This window comes from Pieris rapae, chromosome 13 (genome assembly GCF_905147795.1).
Source record: "Pieris rapae chromosome 13, ilPieRapa1.1, whole genome shotgun sequence".
Lineage (NCBI taxonomy): Eukaryota > Metazoa > Arthropoda > Insecta > Lepidoptera > Pieridae > Pieris > Pieris rapae.
The window spans coordinates 5,157,016-5,182,346 of NC_059521.1; the positions used below are offsets into that span (position 1 = coordinate 5,157,016).

The 25,331-nt window shown below is 33.6% G+C and overlaps 2 protein-coding genes across 2 annotated transcripts; both read right to left on the minus strand.

Moving 5' to 3' along the window:
- Positions 1–1,253: 1,253 nt before the first annotated feature.
- On the minus strand, positions 1,254–2,463 carry LOC110998973 (latrophilin Cirl-like). Its single transcript, XM_022267798.2, has 4 exons — positions 2,330–2,463; positions 1,957–2,149; positions 1,534–1,640; positions 1,254–1,381 (listed from the first exon to the last, which is right to left on the minus strand). The coding sequence occupies exons 1-4, from the start codon at positions 2,382–2,384 to the stop codon at positions 1,314–1,316; spliced, it is 423 nt and encodes a 140-aa protein (XP_022123490.2). The 5' UTR covers positions 2,385–2,463; the 3' UTR covers positions 1,254–1,313.
- Positions 2,464–2,811: 348 nt separating this feature from the next.
- Positions 2,812–24,928, minus strand: LOC110998991 (fibulin-1). The gene is made up of 24 exons (XM_045630663.1): positions 24,776–24,928; positions 20,718–20,889; positions 20,071–20,149; positions 19,392–19,526; positions 19,023–19,194; positions 18,488–18,652; positions 17,596–17,802; positions 16,644–16,793; positions 16,115–16,220; positions 15,728–15,789; positions 14,885–15,013; positions 14,036–14,186; positions 13,052–13,824; positions 12,484–12,741; positions 11,821–11,925; positions 10,832–10,954; positions 10,078–10,248; positions 9,373–9,521; positions 7,900–8,114; positions 7,039–7,187; positions 6,366–6,495; positions 5,464–5,584; positions 4,390–4,508; positions 2,812–2,991 (listed from the first exon to the last, which is right to left on the minus strand). The coding sequence occupies exons 1-24, from the start codon at positions 24,828–24,830 to the stop codon at positions 2,829–2,831; spliced, it is 4,059 nt and encodes a 1,352-aa protein (XP_045486619.1). The 5' UTR covers positions 24,831–24,928; the 3' UTR covers positions 2,812–2,828.
- Between the last annotated feature and the right edge of the window lie 403 nt (positions 24,929–25,331).

The following is a 25,331-nucleotide window of genomic DNA, read 5'->3' on the forward strand; positions in this document are numbered from 1 at the left end:
CATTGTTGGTTGTGTATTTAAAATCCAGTATAACAATTGGCTGCTTATATGCAATCACATTTTTTAAGGATTTTTTTAATGCAAGTTAATGAAGATGCTTGAAACATCTGGCAGCTATATTTAATAGCGCTTTGGCGGTGACGGTTATGCAATTAATTAATTAAAGTACAGTAGAAACATTTATTTACATTTTAGGAGAAATACCCATGCTGTAGATTCTACAGTGTAGAAGATATGGAGATTTTTTTAAATATTAATCGGTTGTGTTCTCATGTTAATTTCTCTACAAAATAAAAATTGTTCTTTTTATTTAACTATAATTCATAATAAAAATACTGATTTAAGTAGGTAAAAAGAGATATTATTTCGGATTTGTTCTATGAATGTTTTCCTTGCGTCATCTTTTACATAAAAGTCAATTGTTATACTCACAAAATGGTGCGCGATTATGTCATAAATTTTCATTGCTTTTGATTCTTGTAGATATAGGTATTTTAATTTTGACATTTTATGATCATGATTTACATTATATATACTTGTTTTTACAATCGAACTGGGCTGAATTTCATATTTTATTACTATTTGGGTTGGCTTGTGTGAAGAACGGAAATAATGTAGAATTAGCAATCAAACATTATCCAAACTTAGCTTATGTTGTTTCAATCGAAATTCGGCCTAGTTAATGACAAAGGTGATGATAATGAATGTAAGGCTATTTTTTTAATCGTTTTCTATACGTTAAGAAGACGATTATGAAATTTTGCCACAAGTGAGCCATTCAGACACTGGTGACGAATGTACGTTGATTATAACATCGATATATTTCTTTCAAAATGTTTATTTCATTAGTGTGTTCATATAAATATTTGATGCGTAGCGTTTAATTCTTAAATTAAAACTCATCGTAGTTCCCACAGTTAACGTCTTACGCTATTTTTTAAATTTTATTATTGACTTATATGAAATTGTGCAGGTTTCGAATCAAAATTTATTATCGCGATATAGATCTGAGGTTAATTAAATTTGTAAGCAAAAATAACTTCGTATATTGCTAAGATAACAGAAACTTGTGTCTGAACGGCTTATATTAGGAATGTTATACATGGATTCGGGACCAGATTAACCCAATATGTATAGATGAGTTAATTTTATATATGTTGTGATCAGTCTAATCAGTTACTAATGCACCGTTACATAGTATGTGTATTCGAGTAACACCGTATGGTGAATAATCTTGCTTAATAAAAGATATATTACTATTTACTTGGTTATTTTATTTGCTCAACCTCATTACAACCTCTCGTTTGTATAGTTCAGTTTGTAGGAACTGTGACGAACCAAGCTGGTGGTGCCGAATACTCCGTAGTAGTAGTAGTTGGAGCTGGAAATATAATCATTTATAGCTTATAGAGGAGTAAATAAGTTCAACTAAACGTTAGCTCACACATCCATAAACTTGTCTGGCTACACAAATTGCGCACGTACAATATAAAATCCATTGAACTTTTAGCTTTAAGTAGTATGTAATCTTACCTTGTACACATTGATAATGTATTTCTAAATATTTGTTTGTGCCTGGACAAGGGTCCCCGAATTCATCAGCAGTCGCTTGTAAACTACAAGACTGTTGCATGTGACATCTAAAAAAAAAAGATTCTTAATTGAAATCCTGTAAAGGTTTTGCGTTCATTTTTAACTTGCTTCTTTTAAATAGTATTATGGGCGTAGAAATATAATGTTATTTTGTAACTTTATTAAAATATGTATAAAAAAAATAACTACAGTTCAATAGATTTTCTAGGTACTTAAAACCGGCACCAAGACTTATTTGAATTAAGTCAAAGAAGTTATTTCATAAGGCTTGTTACTTCTGTCCTGGGGCTCTTTCCTTAAGGACGACACAGTAGATTAGGGAAGGCTGAGAATAGACAGTTATTATAAAAGAAGTATTCTTACCTATTATGTGCAACGCGCATAGCTTGGGTTGAGAAACAGTTGGTATTCCAATTGGTATTCCCGTTTTTATTGCAAATTGTTATCAAAAATCGTCCATAGCTTGCTCGAATAAGACGTATCACTGAGCCACTATTACATTCAATGTTTAATGTCCTTCCTTCGCATGCGTATTTTGTATCTATTTGAGGAGATTCTGAAAGTAAAAAGTACTGAATCCAAAAAAGAGTGTCATTTTAAAATTAATTAACGAATCTTAAATTAAATGCGACTGATGACTGATGACTGTCTTGATGATGACTGATGTGTTAATTGAAAATAGAAAGATATTTATTTGGCAATTTCTTTAGCTTTTAAACTAGTGTTATATAAATACCAGTTACACATGATCCGAGGACAGCGCCAAAAATAAATAATGTAAAAGTTTTCATTTCACGAAGATATAAAAAAATATGGCTTGAAAGAGGTACGCTCGGTTGAGACACAAATACTGTGAGTGTACTGACTTAATCGTCATGATCTTGAGTTCAAATGTTTGTTTATAAACTTCAGTGACCTATTGGTTGATTGTATCATATCACACATAAGAAAGGTTATATTTTAATAAAGTGATAAACTTTATTAATATACTTATTATTTTCATATTAAAATTTATATTTGAAACATCGGAATCAAGTTCATGAATACAAAATCGATAATGTATCATTTTTAAATCACACTGCATGGCCATTAACACACCCGTACAATTGCCTCCTGTCCCATAGAAAAATAGTTCGCTTAAGCTACAATCCTTATCTATATATCTTCTCTATATCTTGTGTTTCGACCGTAATCAATTTTTCTCAATAAAAAACATACTAATGCATAAAATTTATTTAAAATTCATATTCAGAAACTATAACAACAAGTCTGGCTACGGCGCTTCCCGCGAACTGCGTGCGTTGGTAAAGCGACATTGTGAGCTCCAGTTCCGCAACTTGAGGTCCCGGAAGTGAGCAAAGGAGAGATATGACGCATGTATTTCCGGTCGGACGCATTCTGAAAAAGCAAGAGTTATATAATACGTACAATTTTTTATAGTTTATACTATTAATATTTTGAGATCTATCTAAAAATCCATACACGAAGTTATACTTCTTTTAGGGCGATGGAGAAAAATGATGAGAGTGAATTTTTGCGCGCACACCAACACCAAAATTCGCCATCGTAAAGTTAGGTTTAGGTGGCATGGAAATCGATGTTCAAGTTTAGATTCTAGTATTTTTATATTTAGAACACGTGTTTCGTAATAGTACAATTAAACAGTGTGAATAAAATATTATTTTGGTGTTTTTAAATCAATTTCATATACGACGGTAATAGTATTTACTAATAATTTATTTATTTAAATAACATCTTTTTAATTAATTTTAATATTTATCGTTAATCACTACTGCATTTTAGTTATTTTTTTTCATACGCCAAAGAAGTATAACTTCTAACGCGTGTACATAAGTACACACACTCTTTTTTTTATAACGGAGGCAAAAATGCACAAATGAAGGGCCCGCGAGCGTATCCAGTCGTTATCGCGGGGTCTGTGGGGTTGGCTATCTCGTAATCCCTCTGCTAACCAGAGCAGAGAAGCCCGACCCACTAAAATTTCCTCTTGGACCCTCCATACCGCCTGCGGTGCCCCACCTATTCTGAATGAATGACGTCCAGCACGGCATTGAGCTTCCGGGGGTCGCACTAAGCATTCAACCAAGGAAGCTCAGGCATAAGGGCCTGGCGACGACGCAGTTGGCCACGCAACTATGCGTTTGAGCCCACCCTGCGCCCTCCTACCCTTCAACTTGCCGTCGCCAAGGACAATCCTTAACGCACCTCCCGTTGACGCTGGCCGCCCTCCTTTGCAGAAGCATAACGCGCTCACAAAAGAAAGCCTCCGATCGCCATGCCTCCTAGCCAGGAGGTAGGTAGGTACCCACCTAGCATTGCTGCAAGAACACTCGACAGCGAGATGCTACAGGCTTCCCTAACCTAACCCTAATGTAACCAACACCGAGACTCCACGTCACATTGGACGCCAATTTCTTGTTAAACATATACTCAAAAACACTTACTTTGTATAATTATTCACTCATAGCAATTCATATCTAAGACCAATTTGTTTTGTATACCTTTAGTTTTGTTTCGTCTATGTGACAAAAATTGTAAAGTTGCAAGGAAAGAGAAGGTATCAAATAGCCACTTCTTCCTTGTATCTCCACCCTTTTGTGAATAACTTTTGTAACAGCTTTAAAAGCACATACATAATCAAAAATAATAATAACATTTGCGAACAAACAAAAAAAAAACCCTAATGTAACCATAATTTTTAATTTTCTTTATTAAATGTTAAAATAATCAAGATCTATTAGATACTTATACTTATACGTGCAAAAAATTACTTACTCGAAACACGACAGATCAGTGGGTTTAACTCCGGGCGAGGCTTGCACGTCAATCATGCGCATGTCAAAGCTGACCACAGAATCACGCCATGCTGGGCCGTGCATTGTGAATAAATCCACCTTAACACACACGCATGAAATAATATTACTAACAATTAGTGCGTGTAAATAATATGTACCTTTGATTTCATGGATTGATGAAATAAAAAGACAAGGTGGTGAAAACTGGATCACCTAAGCAAAAGACAGATGTGGAGCAAAATGAAGGAGGCCTATACCCGTAGAGGGGTCCATAATGATTTATGATTTTTATTATTTTTTAATTTATTTATTACTTAAAATTTATAGACATTGAAACTACTAATTATGATTGGAGTTCAAATTTAAGGATAGATAGATTTAAGTAATAGGTTATTTTTTAACTTACTTGTTCAAAATATATTATGCATAAAAGAGGCTATAATAGTAATATACTTATGTACATTTCAAAAACAATGTATTGATTTAGCATTTTGACATCTATTTTTATTAGTTCACTTTCCCACCGTGAATTTTATCACGCACTTAGAATAAATAATAAAAGTAGGCAGCAGAGTTGGCCTTTTATCATCAGCGTGCGACTCTCATCCCTGAGGTCCTAGTTTAAATCCCCGGCTGAGCACCAATGGTATTTCTGTCTATGTGCGCATTTAACATTTGCTCGAACGGTGAAGGAAAACATCGTGAGGAGACCGACATGTCTAGGACCCAAAAAGTCGACGACGTGTGTCAGGCACAGAAGGCTGATCACCTAATTACATATTTTGTTAAAAAATCATGTACTGAGTACCCAGACTTAAAAAAGTCACTGATTTATTTTAGTTGTTTAATAAGCGCAGAAGTGCCACTTAATAAGAAGCTTTAATGTTTGGTATAAAATGACATTAGACGAGTTCTCCTAACCTAGCCCACGATAGGATTTAACTGTTCACCAACTGGAGAATTAAAACATTGTAAAGAAATTATTTTAACCTAGAAACAGATGTAGAAGCCTTTAAACGGCTTCTAATGCAATTTAATGTAGAAATGTACTTACCCTTCCCAACGGTAAAAAGATGTTAGATACAAAAGTGATGAAGTTGTAACTGTAGGTACTAGGCCGTTGCAAACAATCCCAGTCAAATATGAGGCACGAACGTTGTATTCGGGTGCATTTGCTAATAAACGAAAATATAGATTTAATTAAAATAACTTTAAAGTACATGAACGCAAAGCTATCACATTATTTGTTCAACTTTGGCCGGTGAAATTCCGGTTGAAATACCTACATATTTTAAGCTAAACAATTGCGGTTTTCAAAACATTACTTTAAGAGGAATGTAAAAATAGTATGTAATATAAATTCTGTTTATTTGTAATTCAGTTAGCTGAGTATGTATTATTTATTTTATTTGTGAAATCCAAATTTCTGTGCTAGCTAAACGGCTTATAAGGTTATATATTATACCACTACTGTTAATCGTTCTGTGGACTACGTATTTATATTGATACTAGCTGACCCGGCAAACGTTGTTTTGCCATGTTTTTGTGCCAAAAAATTAAAGTTTATAATTAACAAAAAAAAACATAAAGGATGATTGTAGAGGGGTGAAAATTTAGGGTTGCATGTATTTTTGTACGGTGTATCGTAAAAAAATAAAACGAAAATTTTTGTCTAAAAATAAATAAAAAAATTTAGGGGTCACCCTTAACATTTAGGGGGATGAAAAATAGATGTTGTTCGATTCTCAGACCTCAGACTGACACAAGAATTTTATGTATTAGAGATCTTGTTTTTATTTTTTTATGTCTAGATTTCGTGATGTATCTGTTTTGTTTCCTTATTTTATAAAAACTTTACAAATGGTGATAATGTATATATGAGATTATTCGATAGTCATAATTGTCATTCAAGTCAATATCTGTAATCAAGTTTTAATTAATAAAATATATTCTCACTGTCTTCCCTCCAGTTTGTATCCTGGTGGGCATCGTATGTTATGACAATGATATCCACCACGCGTATTTTGACACACTGAGCCAGGCTCGCGGCCACACTGAGCTAATCCATTTTCACACTCGTCAACATCTGTAATATGTAAAATTTCATTTAAACGAATATTTTTATTGATTGTAATCAAGCATATAGGACTCATGTGTCGCTAAACTTGCTTGTAATAGCGACCTCGCAAATTCACATTGTTTATTAGGAAAGCATTCGTTAAGAATTCTATATTAACGCAACACCGTAATAAAAGATAATTGATCGTGATCTCATATTCGGCCGTATTGTCATATTTAGTTAAGTCTTAATTATTGTAGAAATTTAATTAAAGTAATTTAAATACATTTTGTGTTTTTTTGGGATTCACCGCTGGCTCTCACTGTATTAGCAATATTAAATTGTTTTGATAAACAATACAAAGAGTTACCGAAAGATGATGATGACATTTTGGGAACAATAATAGTATTTCCGAACCAATTCGAAATAGGGTCAAGAAAACAGTGTACCAATTCTTAAAAGGCTGGTAAATTCTGAGTCTTCTGGCATTGAGAGTGTCCGTGAACGGCGGTATCACTATATTATATATATACACTATATACACTATATACTATTTCCGTATATAAATACCTATACAACTCCTTGCATCATCAGCCAGCCGATATCCGGACGGGCAGGCACATTTATAGCTTCCCGGTGTGTTGACACATCGTCCACCGCATAGACGACGATTGATGGCACTACCTCCTTCAGTACACTCGTCAATATCTTCACAAGTCCTGAAGTTTAAATAATTTGCGTCGGTATACTTCACGGAGTCTCAGAAAAATTCTTTACCGGAGACTAAAGTTAGCTTAATAAATTAAAAATGAATCACTGGCGCTACAACTTTTCTATCTGGGCCTCATATATCTATATTTGTTTCATCATCATTTGGCAATTTAATAGCCTTAACCTTCTGTGCCTGACAAACGCCGTCGACTTATTGGGTCTAAGACAATCTGGTGTCTTCACGATGTTTTTTTTTACCAGGTCCTCCTCGTTCCAGCGAATGTTAATTGCGCAGATAGTCCATTGGTGCACAGTCAGGGTTCAAACCTCAGGGATGAAAATCGGACGTTGTTGCCTCGTGGCCAGCACTGCTCTATTTTGTTTATACCTGTTCTTTGTCTATGCAACTAAATGCGGAATACCGTATAGTTTAGGTTTTATCATCACCTTGCTATGGCACATTTTGAGTGTTTGTTTTGAATACTACTACTTTAAGTTATGCGATGTCATGCTTATTCTCCTGAGCCTATTTTACAATACACATTTGAAAAACTATCAGTAATATGTTTTTAATTGTCATACAACAAAAAAATTAAAGTTGGAAAAAAAAAATATTTTTTTAGTATTGCAATAGTATTATTAGGAACTGAAAAATATATACCTATTATCTAATTACTAAGTGCGGAAACGGAGTCCCTACATACATACATACATACATACCTATTATCACTTCTAAGTCGGTATCCCCTATTACAATAGCAGCGGTAACTACCCCATGCGTTTGCGCAGGAGTGTTCACATAGAGACGATGACTCCGCACATTCATCTACGTCAACGCACACCTTCTCATTAGAAGGAGCGTTGCGGAATCCCTCACCACACTCGCAGCGGTAGGAACCCACTGTGTTTATGCATCGCGAGTTGTAGGAACATGGCTGTAATGTAAACCTTAGTATATTGTACAGACACATACAATCAAAATACTTTTCAGCTAAACTATGTTTTTGATTAAGATTTTTTATTTTTATTTTCATATTTTAAAAATAGGTAGCAAAGTATCTCTAAAGTAGAGACTTTAGAGATACTTTGCATTGACCTGTAGAGTAATAAAAAACTCTTTTTTTATTACTCTACAGGTCAATGAGGATTAAGATTAAGTCAATCTTGTGACATTTCGAGGAATGTTGGCGCTCCCGAACCGTCATCACAATCATTTAGGTTTAATATGACTTTATTTCTGAAAATTAAATATCTTAAAATAAAATAATTTAAAAGATGTGACTAATGTTAAGATCGAGACAGTCCTAATTTGTTATTCATAACGACATCGGTAGTCAGTTTTTTATCGTTCAATATTGATTTTACAAAAAACTATAGCAGAAGATGTTACAGGTGGGCACATGGCAAGAGGAACAGAAAAGTGGAGCAAGAAAGAAACAAAGTGGTGTCCAAGAAACGCAAAAGTGGAAGACAATTTAGAAGATGGATAGACCAGTTTAATGAAATAGCAGGCGGTACAGAGTAGCACAGTGGAGACAAGAATGTCGGGATTTGGAGGAGCCAAAAACGGGCACACAGATATTTAAAAAGAATGAGTTGACAGAAATGTAAAGTGTAAAAGGATCTAAAATAAAACGCTATTATTATGACGTATGTCAAAACCGTACTGAATTTGTTTGATTTTACCCTATTAATTTTACAAACAGTGAGTTTATTTTAAACGGACTTAAAAAGTTAAAGAACGAGGTTTTAATTCGGCGTATACGTTTAAAGTTATAATTCTTTTGGCGCGTTAAGGAAAAATAATCATAGTAATTTTTTACGATGTGCGCGCACATGGTCACATAAAGCCTGTCGGATTTCGGCCTGCACACCGTCACAAAAAACCAACACCCTAAAGTTAGCATAGTTGTACGATATATAGACAATGTTTCTACAAGAATATTTGTCATACTTTAGCTATCATAAGCCTCTTGTAACTAACATGTTTCCTGAACTCACTCACAAATAGTAGTTTTCTACAAACATAGCAGGCGAAATATTTTTTTTTTTTAATATTTTTGTCTTGTTACGTCAAAGAAGTGTAACATTAATTTTTAACTATAAACAGAGTGGCTGCGTTTAAGACTGTAAGCATGAAGATCTGAACATACAAATTAAAGTTTTAAAACGTTTTTTTGACATGTAACTTACATTTCCAAATTTACATTCATCGATATCCTCACACCGTTTCCCGACTAAGCGATGTCCGCTTGAACACTGACACGAGTACCCGCCGTAGAAGTTTTCACACTTTTGTTCCGGACCGCAATCTGAGACCTTATGTTCGCATTCGTCTATGTCTATAAAGAAATTTATAGTTTACATGGCTACATTTTTTTAAATCAAAGTCAAAAGTCAAAATTTATTTATTCATATAGGTATATCATCATATGTACACTTATGAACGTCAAAAAAAAGAAATATTAAATGAATCTAATTTTACATTTACTGCCAGTTCTCAAATCAAGGGCGTAGAACGGAAGAGAAGAACTGGCAATAAACTCTAAAATAATTTGGTGTTATAGTAGTTTTTGAGTAGAAAGTAGAGTAGTTTTCGTTACACACATGTAGAGGGGTACTACTATTAGTATAGATTTTTTCATTGTTGGTATTAAAAACCTTACTTTGTTTCACATTAGACCTATCGTATTGATTTGCACTATATTATTACATACATTCCACTTTACTCAACAAGAAATTCGGTTAAAAATCATACGCTAGCTAATACTAAGATAGTTCTTATAATATGTGACACAATACTTGACGCAAAGTACTTATAGAATTTAATTAGTTATTAATTAGAATGAATATTAAGTCACTTTTAAATGTAATATTTTAAGGTATTGGAGCACTTACCGACACAATGCTTCTCTGGAGTCAGCTTGTAGCCCCACAAACAAGTGGCTACAATAGATCCAGTGTCAGGTAGACGAGTGTAAGTAGGCCTCATGTACCGAGACCCTCGTCTTCCATATTGAGCACCGACTGTTATAACATTGGTCTCCGGCATCGGTGCTGGGTCGGGAACTAAAAATTACCAATAAACTGAATTCAAATGGAAAATATTATTAGCAAAATAAAAAATCGTTTTTATATGATACAATTATAAAATCAAATTCAAATATCATTACTAATAAATAAAAAAACAATCAGATTTATGAACGTCAAAGAAATAAATATACTTTAAATGCATCTAATTTTATATGTGCCAGTTCTCTAATCAAGGGCGAGAACGGAAGAGAAGAACTGGTAATAAACTATCCGCCACTCTTTTTAAACGCCAATTTTTTTTTTGTTTTCCACAACGTTTGTAAGGAGCTGCAACCCTTACCATGTTCTACATGATAAGTGGCCAACAATAAGCTTATTTAAAAAAAACTATAATAATATTAAACGCGAATTGATTAAATTACATAACTCACATTTTTAAGAGTTTCTTTAAAACTTGTGCGTGTTATGTGTGTAAGTTACTTATTAAGCATAAACTTAATTTAATTATGTAGATATGAGTAAGCTATTTAATTGTAGATCATAATTTATATATATAAGACTTTTATTTTTTATATAGGTATCTAGACAGGAGTTTTAGATCTAAGTTATTAAAATTTACCATAACTAGGTGTCAAGTCTCCCCTACATTGTCGGCCGCATTCGCACCGATATCCTCCATCAGTGTTGACACAATCCTCTTTTGGTAAGCAATTTGCTCTGTTTGTCGAACATTCATCAATGTCTATAACAGAAATATATCATTACTTAGCTGAGACTACTTAGTCAGTGGTGGTCCAACAGCGTGTGCTTCAATACACTGAAGGTGTAGGTAAATATCGTTAAGCAAGTCTAACTTCCATACGTCAAAAATCAAAAATGTATTGGATTTTGAAATTTAATTATTATTAATATTAAGCCTATTGCTGACACCCAGTGTCATATACAGGTTGGCAAAAAGTCGTGGATCAAATGCAACTAGGGGCTAATGTAGTCATCAGCTGCATAAAATGTTCTACGGGAGATCATTCAGCGCAATACTTTGATACTGACAAGTCCTTGCGTTAGACATTTTATGATTGTTTATTGTGTGTATTGAAGATAAGATTAAGTTATACCAAGTAAAATTTTCTCAAATCATAACTTTTTGTTTACTTCGAAACCTACTGTGCAAAAAAGTATAAGTAATAGGGATACTGAAAAGGTCATGAGTGGCTCTAATTTCTTTCAAGGACGAAACAAACAAAACAACAATAGGATGACTCATCACTTCCAATCTAGTGAATATTAGTAAGACGATGCAGTAAGTTCCCCTATCCTTTTTGCTGCCTATCTTCTGCTTTGCCTTTCTCTTTTTATTTTTCCAGTGTTAATGATAGACAATTCAGAGTGGCAATTTAGATACACAGATAGCGCTAAATCAAGTTTACGCCAATTGTCTCAGTCTGAACTTTAAACCAGAAAACCAATAGTCAATTTGATCCTTGTCCAAATGACCAAAGAAATTTCATTCTTAGTACACACATAAGTAAAGCCCGTTTACACATAATTCGTATTGTTTATGGTACTTTATTCAGTGAGAATCTTGAATTAAATTGTAATATTTCTTACCCACACATCTTCTTTCAGTGAAACTATAATAGAAGCCTTGGTTGCAGGACGCTCGTGGCCAATCGCCTTCGTTTGGCTGATAATGCCATACCGGTGTTGTTGACGCTAAAAAAATATCATGACAGAGCTAATGTCTTAATTCAAAGTTAAGATCGCACAAACAGACCGACAAAATCTATATAAATAAAAATGAATCGCAAAATATGTTCTTAAGCGCAGAACTCGAAGAGAGCTCGAATTAGTTGAGTATTTTTTGGTCCAATCCTTGAACTCTGGAGAAGGCTTTATGGGAAGAAAACTTGGACGGAAAACCTAAAAATCTGCTTGCCTTTTAAAGTCAAAAAGTAAAAAAACATATTAAGACTACTACATATTAAGACTATAGATCATATATTTATAATTAAGCTTAATAACAAATATACAGTATTAATAATTTTTGTTGCCTACATAGTAACAAAAATAAAATAAAAAATTTTTTTATGTATATCATAGACAATAATTTTGTGTTCAGTCTCGACCCAGAAATGCATCAACTACAGCAATAGATCCATGTCAATAAAAATACCATGACTTATTGCAGTGTGGAGTACATTTAAAGCTTTACGTAATTACATTATAAAGAAAATGTTCATATTTCCATCCAAAGATTAGTATGAAACTTACCTGTCGTAACCTCTGTGTCATGAACCGTGGTCCTTGGAGTGGTAGATGTCGTAGTTGTACTAGTAGTACTAGTTGTAGTACTTGTACTAGTAGTACGAGGAGTGGTGCTAGTGGTCCGAGCGGTAGTGATGGGTGCACACCACCCTGAACCGTCCCTGGTGAATCCAGATATACAGTCACATTGGTAACCACCGGGTCTGTTCTTGCAAATTTCCAGTGTACTACAAATATGGCGGCCTTCTTCACATTCGTTGATATCTGAGGAAATATATATTTCTACGTCTGTAACTCGGATTTAACTAATAATACTGTTACTTAAAAGTAAGACATGCATTTCTGGAATATGCATATATCATATTATTTACAAATAATATTTTAAAAACAAAACTATATAACCAGCACAAATATTTTTATAGCCAGATCATCAAACAAGTATGCGAAATGTCGACAGTCTATACATGTGATATTATTTTCATTGTTTTACGTTTAGATACAGAAGCTATGAATTTTTAGTAAATTATATTTAACATATTGATTTAATCATTCAAAGATTGTTTATAAATCTTACCTATACATTCTCCTCTCTCGTTTCTTTCGAATCCATTTAAACAATGAACAAGTGTGGGATCAAACTCGGGTTCCACAGGATCTTTTCCAATGACATTTGTCCATTTATCCTTTGGAATATTACCAGTGTCTATATCATAAGCTCCCTCAGGTGTTCTGTCTCTTTCTATCGTATTAATATCTGAAGGAGCTGTTACTGTAACTTCTGTGAGTGTTGTAGGTCTGCGCGGGTAGAAGTGCGGTCTTTCATCGGGTCTTCGTGCTGTTGGTCTTGGTATTTCTGTTGTTTCAGGATTTGGAATCAGTCTTCTGTTTGGAAGTCTATTCTCGGGTCTATCGTATGGGTTTCTTTCAACTGGTATTGTGGTAGGTTTGTTGGAATCATCTGGTCTTCTATTATAATTAGGGTTAGGGATATATGGGTATTTATCATCAGGTTTTTCTGGCTTTGAAGGAATTTCTGTATTCGTTTCATCTGGAATTTCTGTGGTACTTGTAGTTCTAGGATAATATGGCCTTCTTGGAGGTTGACTAGTAGATGTTGTTCGGGGATAATATGGATAGCGCCTTGAGTTTTGGTACGGTCTGCGAGTTGTGGTTGAAGATGTTGTTGTTGGACGCGGTGTTGTTGATGTAGATGTTGTTGTCGTAGATGTTGTTGTTGTTGGACGCGGTGTTGTTGTTGTGGTCGTCGTTGGACGGGGTGTGGTTGTTGTAGAAGTTGTGGTTGACGAAGTGGTTTCTGGTTTGGTGTCAGTGATATTTTCTTCTTCTCTAAAATAACAATAATCACTATTCAAAAAAACACGCTTAGGAGAAGGAGCAATAATCGCACCCATGTTAGTGTTAGACCAAATACAAAAGACGCAAGACTAATCGTATAGATTGTTTTTGAATCGGATGTAATAACATGATATGATAAACAAAAGGAAAATTATTGTTAAATAAAAACAAAAAAATAATAATATTGATGAATAATACGTACTCCGAATCATAATATTCGTAGTCATAAATAGGACGTGCAGTGGTGCTCGTAGTTGTGATACCGCGACGACTGCACGTAAAAGAACCCTGCACATTGAGACACGTCATGCCTCTTTCGCAGTTGTCCAATTTAAGAGCACATTCATCTATATCTGAAAGCGTTTAATTTCCTTTTTTTTTTATCATAGTTATATACTAGTTGTGCTCTGCGATTTCTCCTGCATTAAGAATGATCGTAGCACAATATTCTAGCATTTTATCGACTCTAGACTTTTAAATGAAAAAAATATATTTCTTTGTTAGACATGTCACATGGTATATTTAGTAGATATTGATGTTTTCTATAAAAATGTAGTACATGACTATGTTTTGTTCTTTTTCACACTTTCGGTTACACTATTGATCAGTAGGGTTATAATAGTGAAAACATTTTCCTAATCAGTTCTGTAGTCTTGGAGCCTATTAAATGGAAATAAACAAACAAATCTTTCTTCTTTATAATATTAATGATTATTTAAAGTCCTATGTCCCCGTTTAGAGAAGCGTATGAGGAAACCAGTCTGATCGGTCATGACAGCTCTTTAAATTTCACTCCGATCTTAAAATTTTAGTGTAGATTAAACACTTTATTAGGTACTTTAATAACAATGTATTTTATAGTTTCAATTGTCTATAAAACAAATAAAAAATAGTAAAATAAATTTTTAAAACACATCAGCTTTCAATCAAAAATGCTTCGTTTAGGCTATGTTGCCATGAACAGACATATGATGGTGGTTTTAAATGATGACAGTTGGAGAAAGGGAAAACTTTGTTTTATATTATTATTTCATGAATTTGAATAACCAACCAACACAAGATCCCGAGGAAGAATCTAGTTCAAAACCATTCTTGCAGCGACATTCGTGTCCTCCATATGTATTGATGCAATTCTGAAACTGGTCACAGAGATGTGTTCCTTCTCGGCATTCGTCTATATCTGTTAACAAATTAAATTAAAGAAAAATTTAAGCACAAACTTCCAGTTCAAGTATTTGTCAACATGATTCACCTATATGGTTTCGTATTATTCTTCTATTACATAAATTATATTTCCTCTTCAGAAAGTACGAACATACAAATTTAGGATGCGTGCTTCAGTGCTCAATCAAGTAACTTTCACTAGTATAATTATTTAGCACATACAAACATGTCAATATGTTTTTAACCATTTTTGACTTGGTTTTAAAACAGTTCGGACAAACCAAAACTGCAACTATAACTTACGTATGTTATAACGTAATTTGTTCTTGTACCAAAATGTATCAGTATGCCGAGCGTTGGCAAGCTTTTATATATAAATCTCGTGTCACAACGTTTGTCCTCAATGAACTCCTAAACCACTTAACCGATTATAATAAAATTCGCACACCATGTGCAGTTCGATCCAACTTGAGAGATATGATAGTTTAAATCTCAAATTTTAGTCGCAATTTTAATTTATTACAAATTATTTTTTTTATTATTTGATACAATTTTAACAGATGGCGCTGTGCTACGTTTCGCATAAGCTATCTACCTTTCACATCAGTTCTCCGACAGTTTCCCTTGAATAGCTTACTACTATGTAATATAACAAAAACCTTAGCCACAGCAACGCTTGGCCGAGTCTGCTAGTATATGACTATATTATATGCCGGGTTGAGAGAGTTACCTTCACAAATCGTGCCCCCAGGTCTAACTCGCGTTCCTTCTCGGCATTTCTTTGTTGCTAACCTGGAAGTGACAACAAATCTCATATCTTCTGAATAATAATAATATAAAAATATAAATCATTATATTTATCTACATTGTTCATTAGGAAAGGCTTGCGTTCCGTTTACTTTCAATATAAAATGCACAAACAAAACATGTAATTAGTTTTATACAAAATTATAAACAAACCACATACCTTCTACGAAAGTTTGCCTTAGAAAGACAAACCACTAAATATTTTACTTTAATATTTACTTCAAATAGAACTAACTAAAATCTAACAGTAAATTTAAAACAAATCAGAATGTAAGAAAAAGTGTACACGTATGTTTATGGCAAATATTACTTGGGCAATGTAGAAATCTTTGATTTGCAATTGTAAGCTCCAGGCAGATTGACGCACACTTCACTGCGCTTGCACACCTCCAGGCTTTCTTCGCACTCGTCTATGTCTGTAATATTAAAGTATAGTTGAAAAAAAAAACCATTTTTATTTGTATAATATCTATACCGGATAATATGTAAACCGGAATACCTTAAGGATGCGATGGAGAATAGGGGTGGAGTTTTTAAGTAGAGCACTTATTTTTCGTTTCTTAAATTTTTATTGATTACTATGTAGGTTAAGAAAATTGTAAGTACTGATTGATATATATCGCGTCAATTTCTTCTTCAAATCATTAATGCAAGAGTATAACGCCGGAATATGTAATAGTAGGATCCCTACAAACCAAATTAGTTTTAACGAAAAATAATCACAAACTTTTGACTAGTAACAAAATAAATTAATACATGCTGTAGCTGTTAAATATATAATATTAAACATGTATGTATGATCCTTATAGTTCTTTAGCTGAAGATTTAAAAAGTAATACCTTCACAAATACCAGATGAAGGGTTAACTTTGAACCCCGGAGCGCATCGCTTAGAGACGTGGTCCTGACAGAAGTAGCTGCCATGCGTGTTAATACAATGTTGGGAAAGATGTTGACAGTCGTCCAATCTTTCCCCGCACTCATCAATATCTGGAAAAAATTTCTAAGGTAATTGAAACATGAGCTGTGTGAGGGAGCGCGCCTTTCAACCCGGAAGATGTGAATCGCGGCTGTGCACCAAAGTGTGTCAGGCACATACGTCTGACCACCTACGTTTATGCTCTGAAATATTAAATATAAAATGTGAGATCTGGGCTTCAGACATTTGTATCTGCTTCATGATCGATTGTTAATCTAATAGGCAAGTACGGCCTTCTGACACACGCCGTCGACTTCTTCGGTTTATACCAAGGCAAGCTGGTCTCCTTACGATGTATTTCTTCAATTTTCGACTGAATGTAATATGCACACATACACAGAAAGTCTATTGGTGCACATCCGGGGATAGAACCTCAGAAACGAGAGTCGAACGATGAAGCTATTAGGCAAACACTGTTCTGAAGCGACTGTGCGAGCCCTGAAGATGGAGTGAAAACGTATGAAAATGCCATAGAAGAGACTCCTAAGGAAGAATGGGACCACTGCTTTTTCAGTGGTTCCATCGAATGCGACGATGTGTAGAGAGGAACGGAGATTACTTCAAAAATCAATAAAAGGATTGGCAACAACATTCAGCTGTTTTTCATTTACTAAACATTTTCAATGTTACCTAGTTATCATTAAAATAATAAACACTTTGTTCAAACTGAAATATTTTTTTATTTAATTATAACAACTTGAAATCAATTCATAGTTAAGACAGGACAACGTTTGTTAGGTCCACTCGTTATTATTATAAAATTAATGAGATTATACATATATACACGGTCTGTAAATAACACGTAAATCTTACCCAAACACTCATCTTCATCACCGGCCCTGAAACCAGGAGGGCAGATATCATTCCTCACAGCTGGAGTGACCGCAGCCTCTGTTGTTACACCTGGTACTTCTTCTACGAAAGGTTTTCCAGGTTTTCCGGAACACTTGAAGCCACCAATTGTGTTTACGCAAAGGTATTTCGGACATGGCGGTCGCGGCAGTTGGCATTCGTTGATATCTAGACAAATATTGTTTCTTATACCTCATACAAAACTATGATATAATGTTTGGTAACATTTGTCAGTCGGCTTGTAGGAATTACTTTGATACTTCTTGTGCCCTTAAAAATTTCATTGTTTCAGAAAATAAATAAAAAAGTTTACCTATATGAATAAAGATATTTTGATTTGAAAAAAAAAATAGGTAATAAACATATTTGGTTGGATGTTTTCGAAAATATTGTATGTATGCATAGGTATAATATTTGCTTTCACAGTATTGGCACTGCTAATTTCTGTCAGCCTGATAAACTATTCAACGAGATCCTTGTCAATTTCTTATATATACACAAAATTTTGAAGTTATACTTCTTTTGGCGCGTTAGGAAATAACGATGTCAGTAAACGATAAAAAAACCGATACCCTGAAGTTTGCTAAAGTCAACATTTTAGTTTTTTCTATAGTTGGTGTCGGGTTTTCTACAAACCTAAAATAAGGCGAAAGATATGATTTTTGAATAGGTTTTTATCTTGTTACGCCAAAAATAACTTCTAATGTACATATATAAGTACACACACGTTTTTTTACTCGTGACGCCCAAAGGTGATGTAAAATCTTTCACCTACAATGGACAGGGTATCTCTTAATATACTTAATTATACGTTCCCAAGCGTATTTAAAATGTATGGTAAAATACGCCTTACCATCACACACTTGGTTAACAACATTTCTCTTGAATCCGGGAGGACAGCTAAGACCAACATCCCTCTTGTTTAAGGGCACACATCTGAATGAGCCCTCTGTATTGTGACACACAGTGTCAGCTGCAAGACATAGATCATCCTCTGCTTCAGCGCACTCATTGATGTCTGATAATTGAATTAAAATGATTCTAATGAGAGATCTATCTATTACTAATCCTTAAATGGTTACAAGAAACAGAAATAAATGAATGCCATTGTTCGTTGATTTAAAAAATAAAGCATTTGTTTCGCGCGTTTTTACTTTTACAGATTTTTTTTTCTTGGTCCGTACGCATATTATTTTTTTACAGCCAGTAAAGAGGCGAATCATATAGTAAATGATTATTCTCTTTGGTTATTGAAACTGTTACTGATTTGATTTTGGAACGTGTATTGTAACATTCCAAATTCAAATCACTTTGAATCACTCAGGAGTTTGAAAAGCTATTTTTATTTATCCATTATATTTGTGGAATAAATTGAGGTTGTTAAGTACCTTTACAAGACTTATTATCTGGTTGAAGCCTAAATCCCTGTCGACATTCGCAGTGTATTCGACCGCGGTCTTCCTTACAAGTATGTTCACAAGAGGTTGTCTTACATGTCTCTTTGACCTCAGGTTTTAGTGTTGTTGTCTTTGTGGCTGTTTCTGGTTCTTCAGCTGCCGCCTTAAATTTGAATATAGAATATTTAACACATCTAACCTTCGAGGTATATTTATAAAAATAATATTATCTACGTGGCGATATTTTGTGGTGTTCGGTAATTCTTTACTGTGTAAATAATATAAATGTGAAAGCTTGGCTAATAGGCTTAAAACATTTAGATCATTCCCTTGTTTTTTTATGTTAATGCCTATACGTACCATACAACATTGGTAGTAAGCGTTCTTTCTTAAAGTCGCTGTAGGACTATAAAAGTCCTCTGATGGCTCTCCACAGCCAAGCTTCCCTTGAGACTCTCCTGAGAGCTGCCCGAAGGAGCATTCGTTGCAACACATCTGTCGAATTTTAAATAATGAGCGTTATCTTAATATATAAGCAATGTTGGCTTAGTGGCTAGAGCATCTGACTCATTGCAGTTGTAGGTTCCAATGCACCAATGGACGTTCTATGTGGGCATTTAATTCGCTCCAGCGGTGAAAAGAACACCGTGAGAAAGGAGGTGGCTTGTCTTAGACTCAAAAAGTCGACAGTGTGTGTCAGACACAAGAAGCTAATTACTTGCCTATTAAATCAAACAAATACAGTTAAAGCCCAATCTTAAGATTGCAGCGCCACTGAAGTTTTTGTTTGTGTTTTATCGAGATATGAGCGTATTTATTTACGTGTCATCTGTTATCTATCTTGTTTCCGTGACCGCTTATTATCTCGATGAATATCGATGATGTAGGAGTGTGTTATAAGTGTAGTAGTAGAGTGTGAAGAGGTCTATTATTTTCCCTATGGAGAGGATCCTAAGCTTCAGAATTCGGAAAGGCTGGACTTATGGAAGTGCACTGCAGATTATGAATATGTCTATTTGAACTGAGTAGATAAACTTACTTTTCCGATATCACTGTTTGGGCTGCTGCATTGTTTTGATTCTGCCAATTTCATTCCAAGCGCGCATTCCTTTTTTTGCCTGTTAACAATGAAATATCATTAACTGAGTATATAATATGGTATACCAATTAAGATCTCCAATGATGATGGACATGAACATGATAAGCATGAGCATTCCCATACTTAATTAGTCATTAATTGAATATATGATATATATATATTATATACATATATGCAATTATAAAGTAAAAATTGGAAATTATACGGTAAAATTAAAAGAAAAGCACAAATAATTTATTTTTTATACGCAGGGGGCAGGAAGCTCATCTGGTGTTAAGTGAAATCGCCCATGGACACTTACTTTGCCAAAAGGCTTGCAAGTGCGTTGCCGGCCTTATAAGAATTGTTATGCTGTTTTCTACTAAGGACTCTAAATATGATTTGTTTGAAAATACTTCAGTAGGTAGTTGGTTACACATAGTGGAGGTGCGCAGCAAAAACTACCTTAAAATGCAGTTGTTGAACGACCTACGTCGATAGAATACGAGCGGAATTTCCTATTCTGCTTTGACCGTAACTGAGTATCCGCATTTGGTACATTTTTTTTTTAATCAAAAATTTTAACAATTAAAGTTTAAATGTCTTACTGCAATTGGTCTTCGCAGCAACTCTTTAAAGCACTAATACAAATATCTTTTTCCTCATCTTCTATGTCATCTGGCGGACGTGCGCCTGCGCATGTTTCTGCATTTTGAGCGTATGACTGTCCGTGTGTACAGCAAGCATCTGTGACGTCGAGTATTTCTTCTGATGTTAGTGCTATAAATAAGAAACGACTGTTAAAAAGCGTATTTCGATATACCAACCGACCGTTGACCCGTCGGCAGGCCGAGATATCGCTGAGAAGGACCTACTCCTACGAGAGCTCCAAGTGATGGGCATGCATTAGCGCGTGTTTGGCAAAGGTGGTGGTGATTCATAGTTCCGGAAGTCACATTGAGTCGCGTCGAGCGGAGAGTATGAATCGGAGAGTATTTATGCATTTTATGGATTCTACGTGAAGGTTAGATTAATTTAAAGATTTTATAGTCAATACAAAATAACTGTTGTAGAAAAACATCAAACACGATTTGGCTGACAACTGCAGCTGGTATTCGATATGGCATACAGAGGCTAATATACATACACAAATATCTATGTTTGGTAAAAAACTACATAGATATTTCCTATGCTATAATTAAAAACTTTAGGTACCAATTAGTAAACGAATGCTTCGTCTTAATTATTTGCAGTGACAGGAGTCGATAATGATAATCCATTCTCCAGTGTCTTTGTTACCTACTTCTTTCTAAAAAAATTGTTAGTATAGCACCATTTAAACTTAAATATTCATTAGTTTACATGGTATGGTTTTTAAACCTAGCTTTTGTAAAAGACTTTCAGGATAATAATAATAATCAGTGGCACTACAACCTCTTTAGGTCTTGGCCTCAGATTTCTGAATCCGTTTCATGATCATTTTTTAAATCTAATAGGCAAGTTGGTGATCAGCCTCCAGTCGGTTTCCTCACGATGTTTTCCTGCACCGTTCGAGCAAATGTTAAATGCGCACATAGAAAGAAAGTCCATTGGTGCACAGCCGGGGATCGAACCTACGACCTCAGGTATGAGAGTCGCACGCTGAAGCCACTAGGCCAACACTGCTCTAAGACTTTCAGGATATAGAATAAAATATATTGTATCGTTCGTGTTTGGACGTTTTCAACATATTTAGTGACCTTCGACCTGCCTACGTCTTTATGAATGTAGAACAATGTCAAGTAGTGATAAACGCGTCAAAGCAACAAGTAAATTGCTACGGAGATGAGGATGATGCATTTTAGATTGCACCTAGTTGGTGAATTAGAAGAAAAGGAATTCTATAATTTATATTTCGTTAGGTAAATGGGGTTTCAATAGAAAAATCTATATTTTTTTTGGCGATAAAACTACAGTTGACGATCAAGCACATATTAAAATTTGATATCTATAGTAGAATATTATTACTAAAATAATACTAAAAGTGATAGATTTAACAATATTTAAAAGAAACGATTATTAAATATAAATTGGTGAACACAAAAAATCTACAGAAACAGCTTACAAAGCCTCCAAAGAAACATAGTCTGTAATGTCAAAAATCTGCGAAAGTCTTGATCGTCATATGTTTTTCTGATGTTTATTCTTGGAGTTGAACTTTCCTCTGCAGTATATAATTGCTTCTCCAAGATACCGGGAAAAACATTTCTAAACTTGACTGTTTTATGTATTTGTTTTAGTTTGCGATGCGATAATCTTTGTTGACCTCAGAGATGCTCTGCCTCAGTCTTGATAATAGGTACTTCTCAGCTCTTAACTACGCACTGATTCATATTTTCACTAATCTATTATGATTAGTTACAGACAACTTGTAAGCATGGTGGAACGTGATCTGCGGTTTGCATTTTCTTTGCGTCTGAATTCCATTCTTTTTCACATCTCGCTTACAACTGATGTAAGGTCAATGTGAAAAACGTAGTAAATTCGTACTAGATAGTACGTTCGTTCGTTAGATAATACGTTTCTTCCTAAATGATTGAATTTGTGAATGTCGTAAAATGAAATTACGATTCAATAACACCGTGTAAAATTGTAATAACTTGTAAGATGACAAAGGTTAAATCATTATATGCATTATAAAAATTAAAATAAAATAAGTATAAGTTTTATGTTTTAAAATGTTTTTGAGTGGACCCCTGCTACTGTACTACCTACACGTAACAACTAAAATAACAATAATTAACTCAAACTAAGTGTATAATAACCAAAAAAATATATGTATGTATCTAATTGTAAATAGTATGTAATAACAGTTGCTTTATTTTTATTAGATAACTGAATTTACCTCAGATTCCTTATTGAATAATTCTTCTGTGCACTCATTACGTATCATAACACTATTAGTTTAATCGTTTTAAACAAATAACATCTAAGTGAAAAATATTATAATTTATACATATTAATATCACAACTATAAATAAATAGCGAATAAAAAAAGTATATTTTCTTCACTCATATACAATTATTTATTACAAGGTACAATATTTGAGCTAGTTTCTCGATATCCTATTATTTATTGCTGTAGTCAAGAAAATATCGAGCAAATCCATCGGATTAGACACATGATATCCATGTAACACCATACAGGTCTGGAACTTTCAAAAGGGACGTATAATAAAGCCCCAAGCAAAACTAAGTTTTTCTTAATTTTTAATTATTTATATTTATTACTTGTGTGTAAATATTTTCTATAGAATTTCAAATTCCTCAACCTCTTGAACATTAAGAGATGTTTGTTTTAACTATCTTCCCCTTACATGTACACATATACTACATATATTAAAATATTTATAAGCAGGTTAGTAATAATAATAATTCCTTCCTTCTGTGTTTCCCTACGTTAATAAATAATAATTTGCGCTAGCCCTTCTGTTTAATATAAATTAAATACTGATTATGTGTTTAACGACTTATAAATGTTTTTATAAAGGGCCTCAATATGATCCAGGGCCTCAGAGTAATCGAAGACGGCCTTGATGTGTATTATTATGAAGCGATAGCTGGGTCAGCGTTTATTCCAATTAATTAATCCATTAAGCTATTGGCCGATTACTTTACTTACAGGAAAGTACTTTTTGTAAGCTGATATTTTTTACAGCTACATTCTACAAGAATGTCGGAAAATGAAATTAAAAAAAAATGAAATTACGACTAACAAGTTTTACTATGACAAAGGTTAAATCAGTATATTATGAAAATAAAAATGTAATAAATAAAAGTTTTATGTATTTAAATGTTTTTGAAAAATTAACGCGTTTTGATAGGATTACTTATTTAAACCATACATATTTTTTTTTAATTAATACATCTTACGTCAAAATTATAAGCACTTTACGTTCCGATTTGTCATGTTGCATCTGTTTAAACATGGTATTAATGTAATTCGCTCAACAGAAGGTTAAATAGATGTATACACATATTGAAGTCTTAAAAGGTCTCTAGGTTAACACTTTCATTGATATTTGATTTAAATAAAAGACAGTCTTTATCAAAAGTATACTAAAACATTTTGGTTAAAGTATCTGAACTCCCCTAATCTTCCGAAGGACTTTAAAGAATCACCTGTCAATTTTTATTTCTCCAGGAGTTGTATATAGGTGGTTTATATGTCGTATCTAAAGTATCAACGGAAGTCATGTCAAAACCTTGCTTTGGAAACTGGTCCACTATAAATAATTCCTTCTAAGAATCATCTTTGAAGATAAGAAACATGATAAGTAATTGTCTTTTATTATAATTAGATTTTAGTAAGTTGTTGAATTATTTTATATTTTATTATATATTTTTAATTTCATTGATTTATTAGTGAAATATGACAATAATTAAGGTAAAGGCAAAGTTAAAATACAATATTTTTTCATGAATATTGTTTTAGAAATAAAACATAGACTTTAGAATTTAAAAAATGTTTTAAAATTCATCTCATCCCATAACCAACATCTCAATGTAATCAAATTTTATAAAATCAATTTAGTGCTTTCAGAATAAGTTATTATTACTAACATAAAAATAAAATAACGATATTCAGATTTTAAAAAAATCTTTTAACATTGAAATCGGTACTTACCGAAAGAAAACTTTTGTAAAACACACAGCACAAATATCACAATTAAAAATTTCATTATAATAAATAAACACCTAACTAAACTTAGAAGATAAGCGTCAACACTCTGCCCCGGCCGGTAGTGTTATGGGTCAAAATGATACTGATAACATTCCGCGACTTACAACCACGTATTCCAATAAACTCTTTAATTGTCGCTTGTACTATTTTCCACGACTTGGTTCCATAAACATCTGTTTATCTGGGATGAAATATCATTTTGAGATAACATATTTTCTACCGTTTCCCTTTATACACCTTGGCGTATAGTGATGGATGGTTTAAACCTAGTTCTTCTCTTCCGTTCTACGCTCTTTATTTAAGAACAGACAGTTAATGTAAATTTAGCAGTATTTGTTTACTGTTTACCAAAGTGTACATTTATTACCTACATTAATAAATGATATACAGCGTTTTATTTATTTATTGTTTACATAATCTGAAATATAAGGAAGTTGGTGTGCTGGAAACACAAACTGGACAGGGGATGGGATAAAATGGGTTTGGTTAATCAGGACGA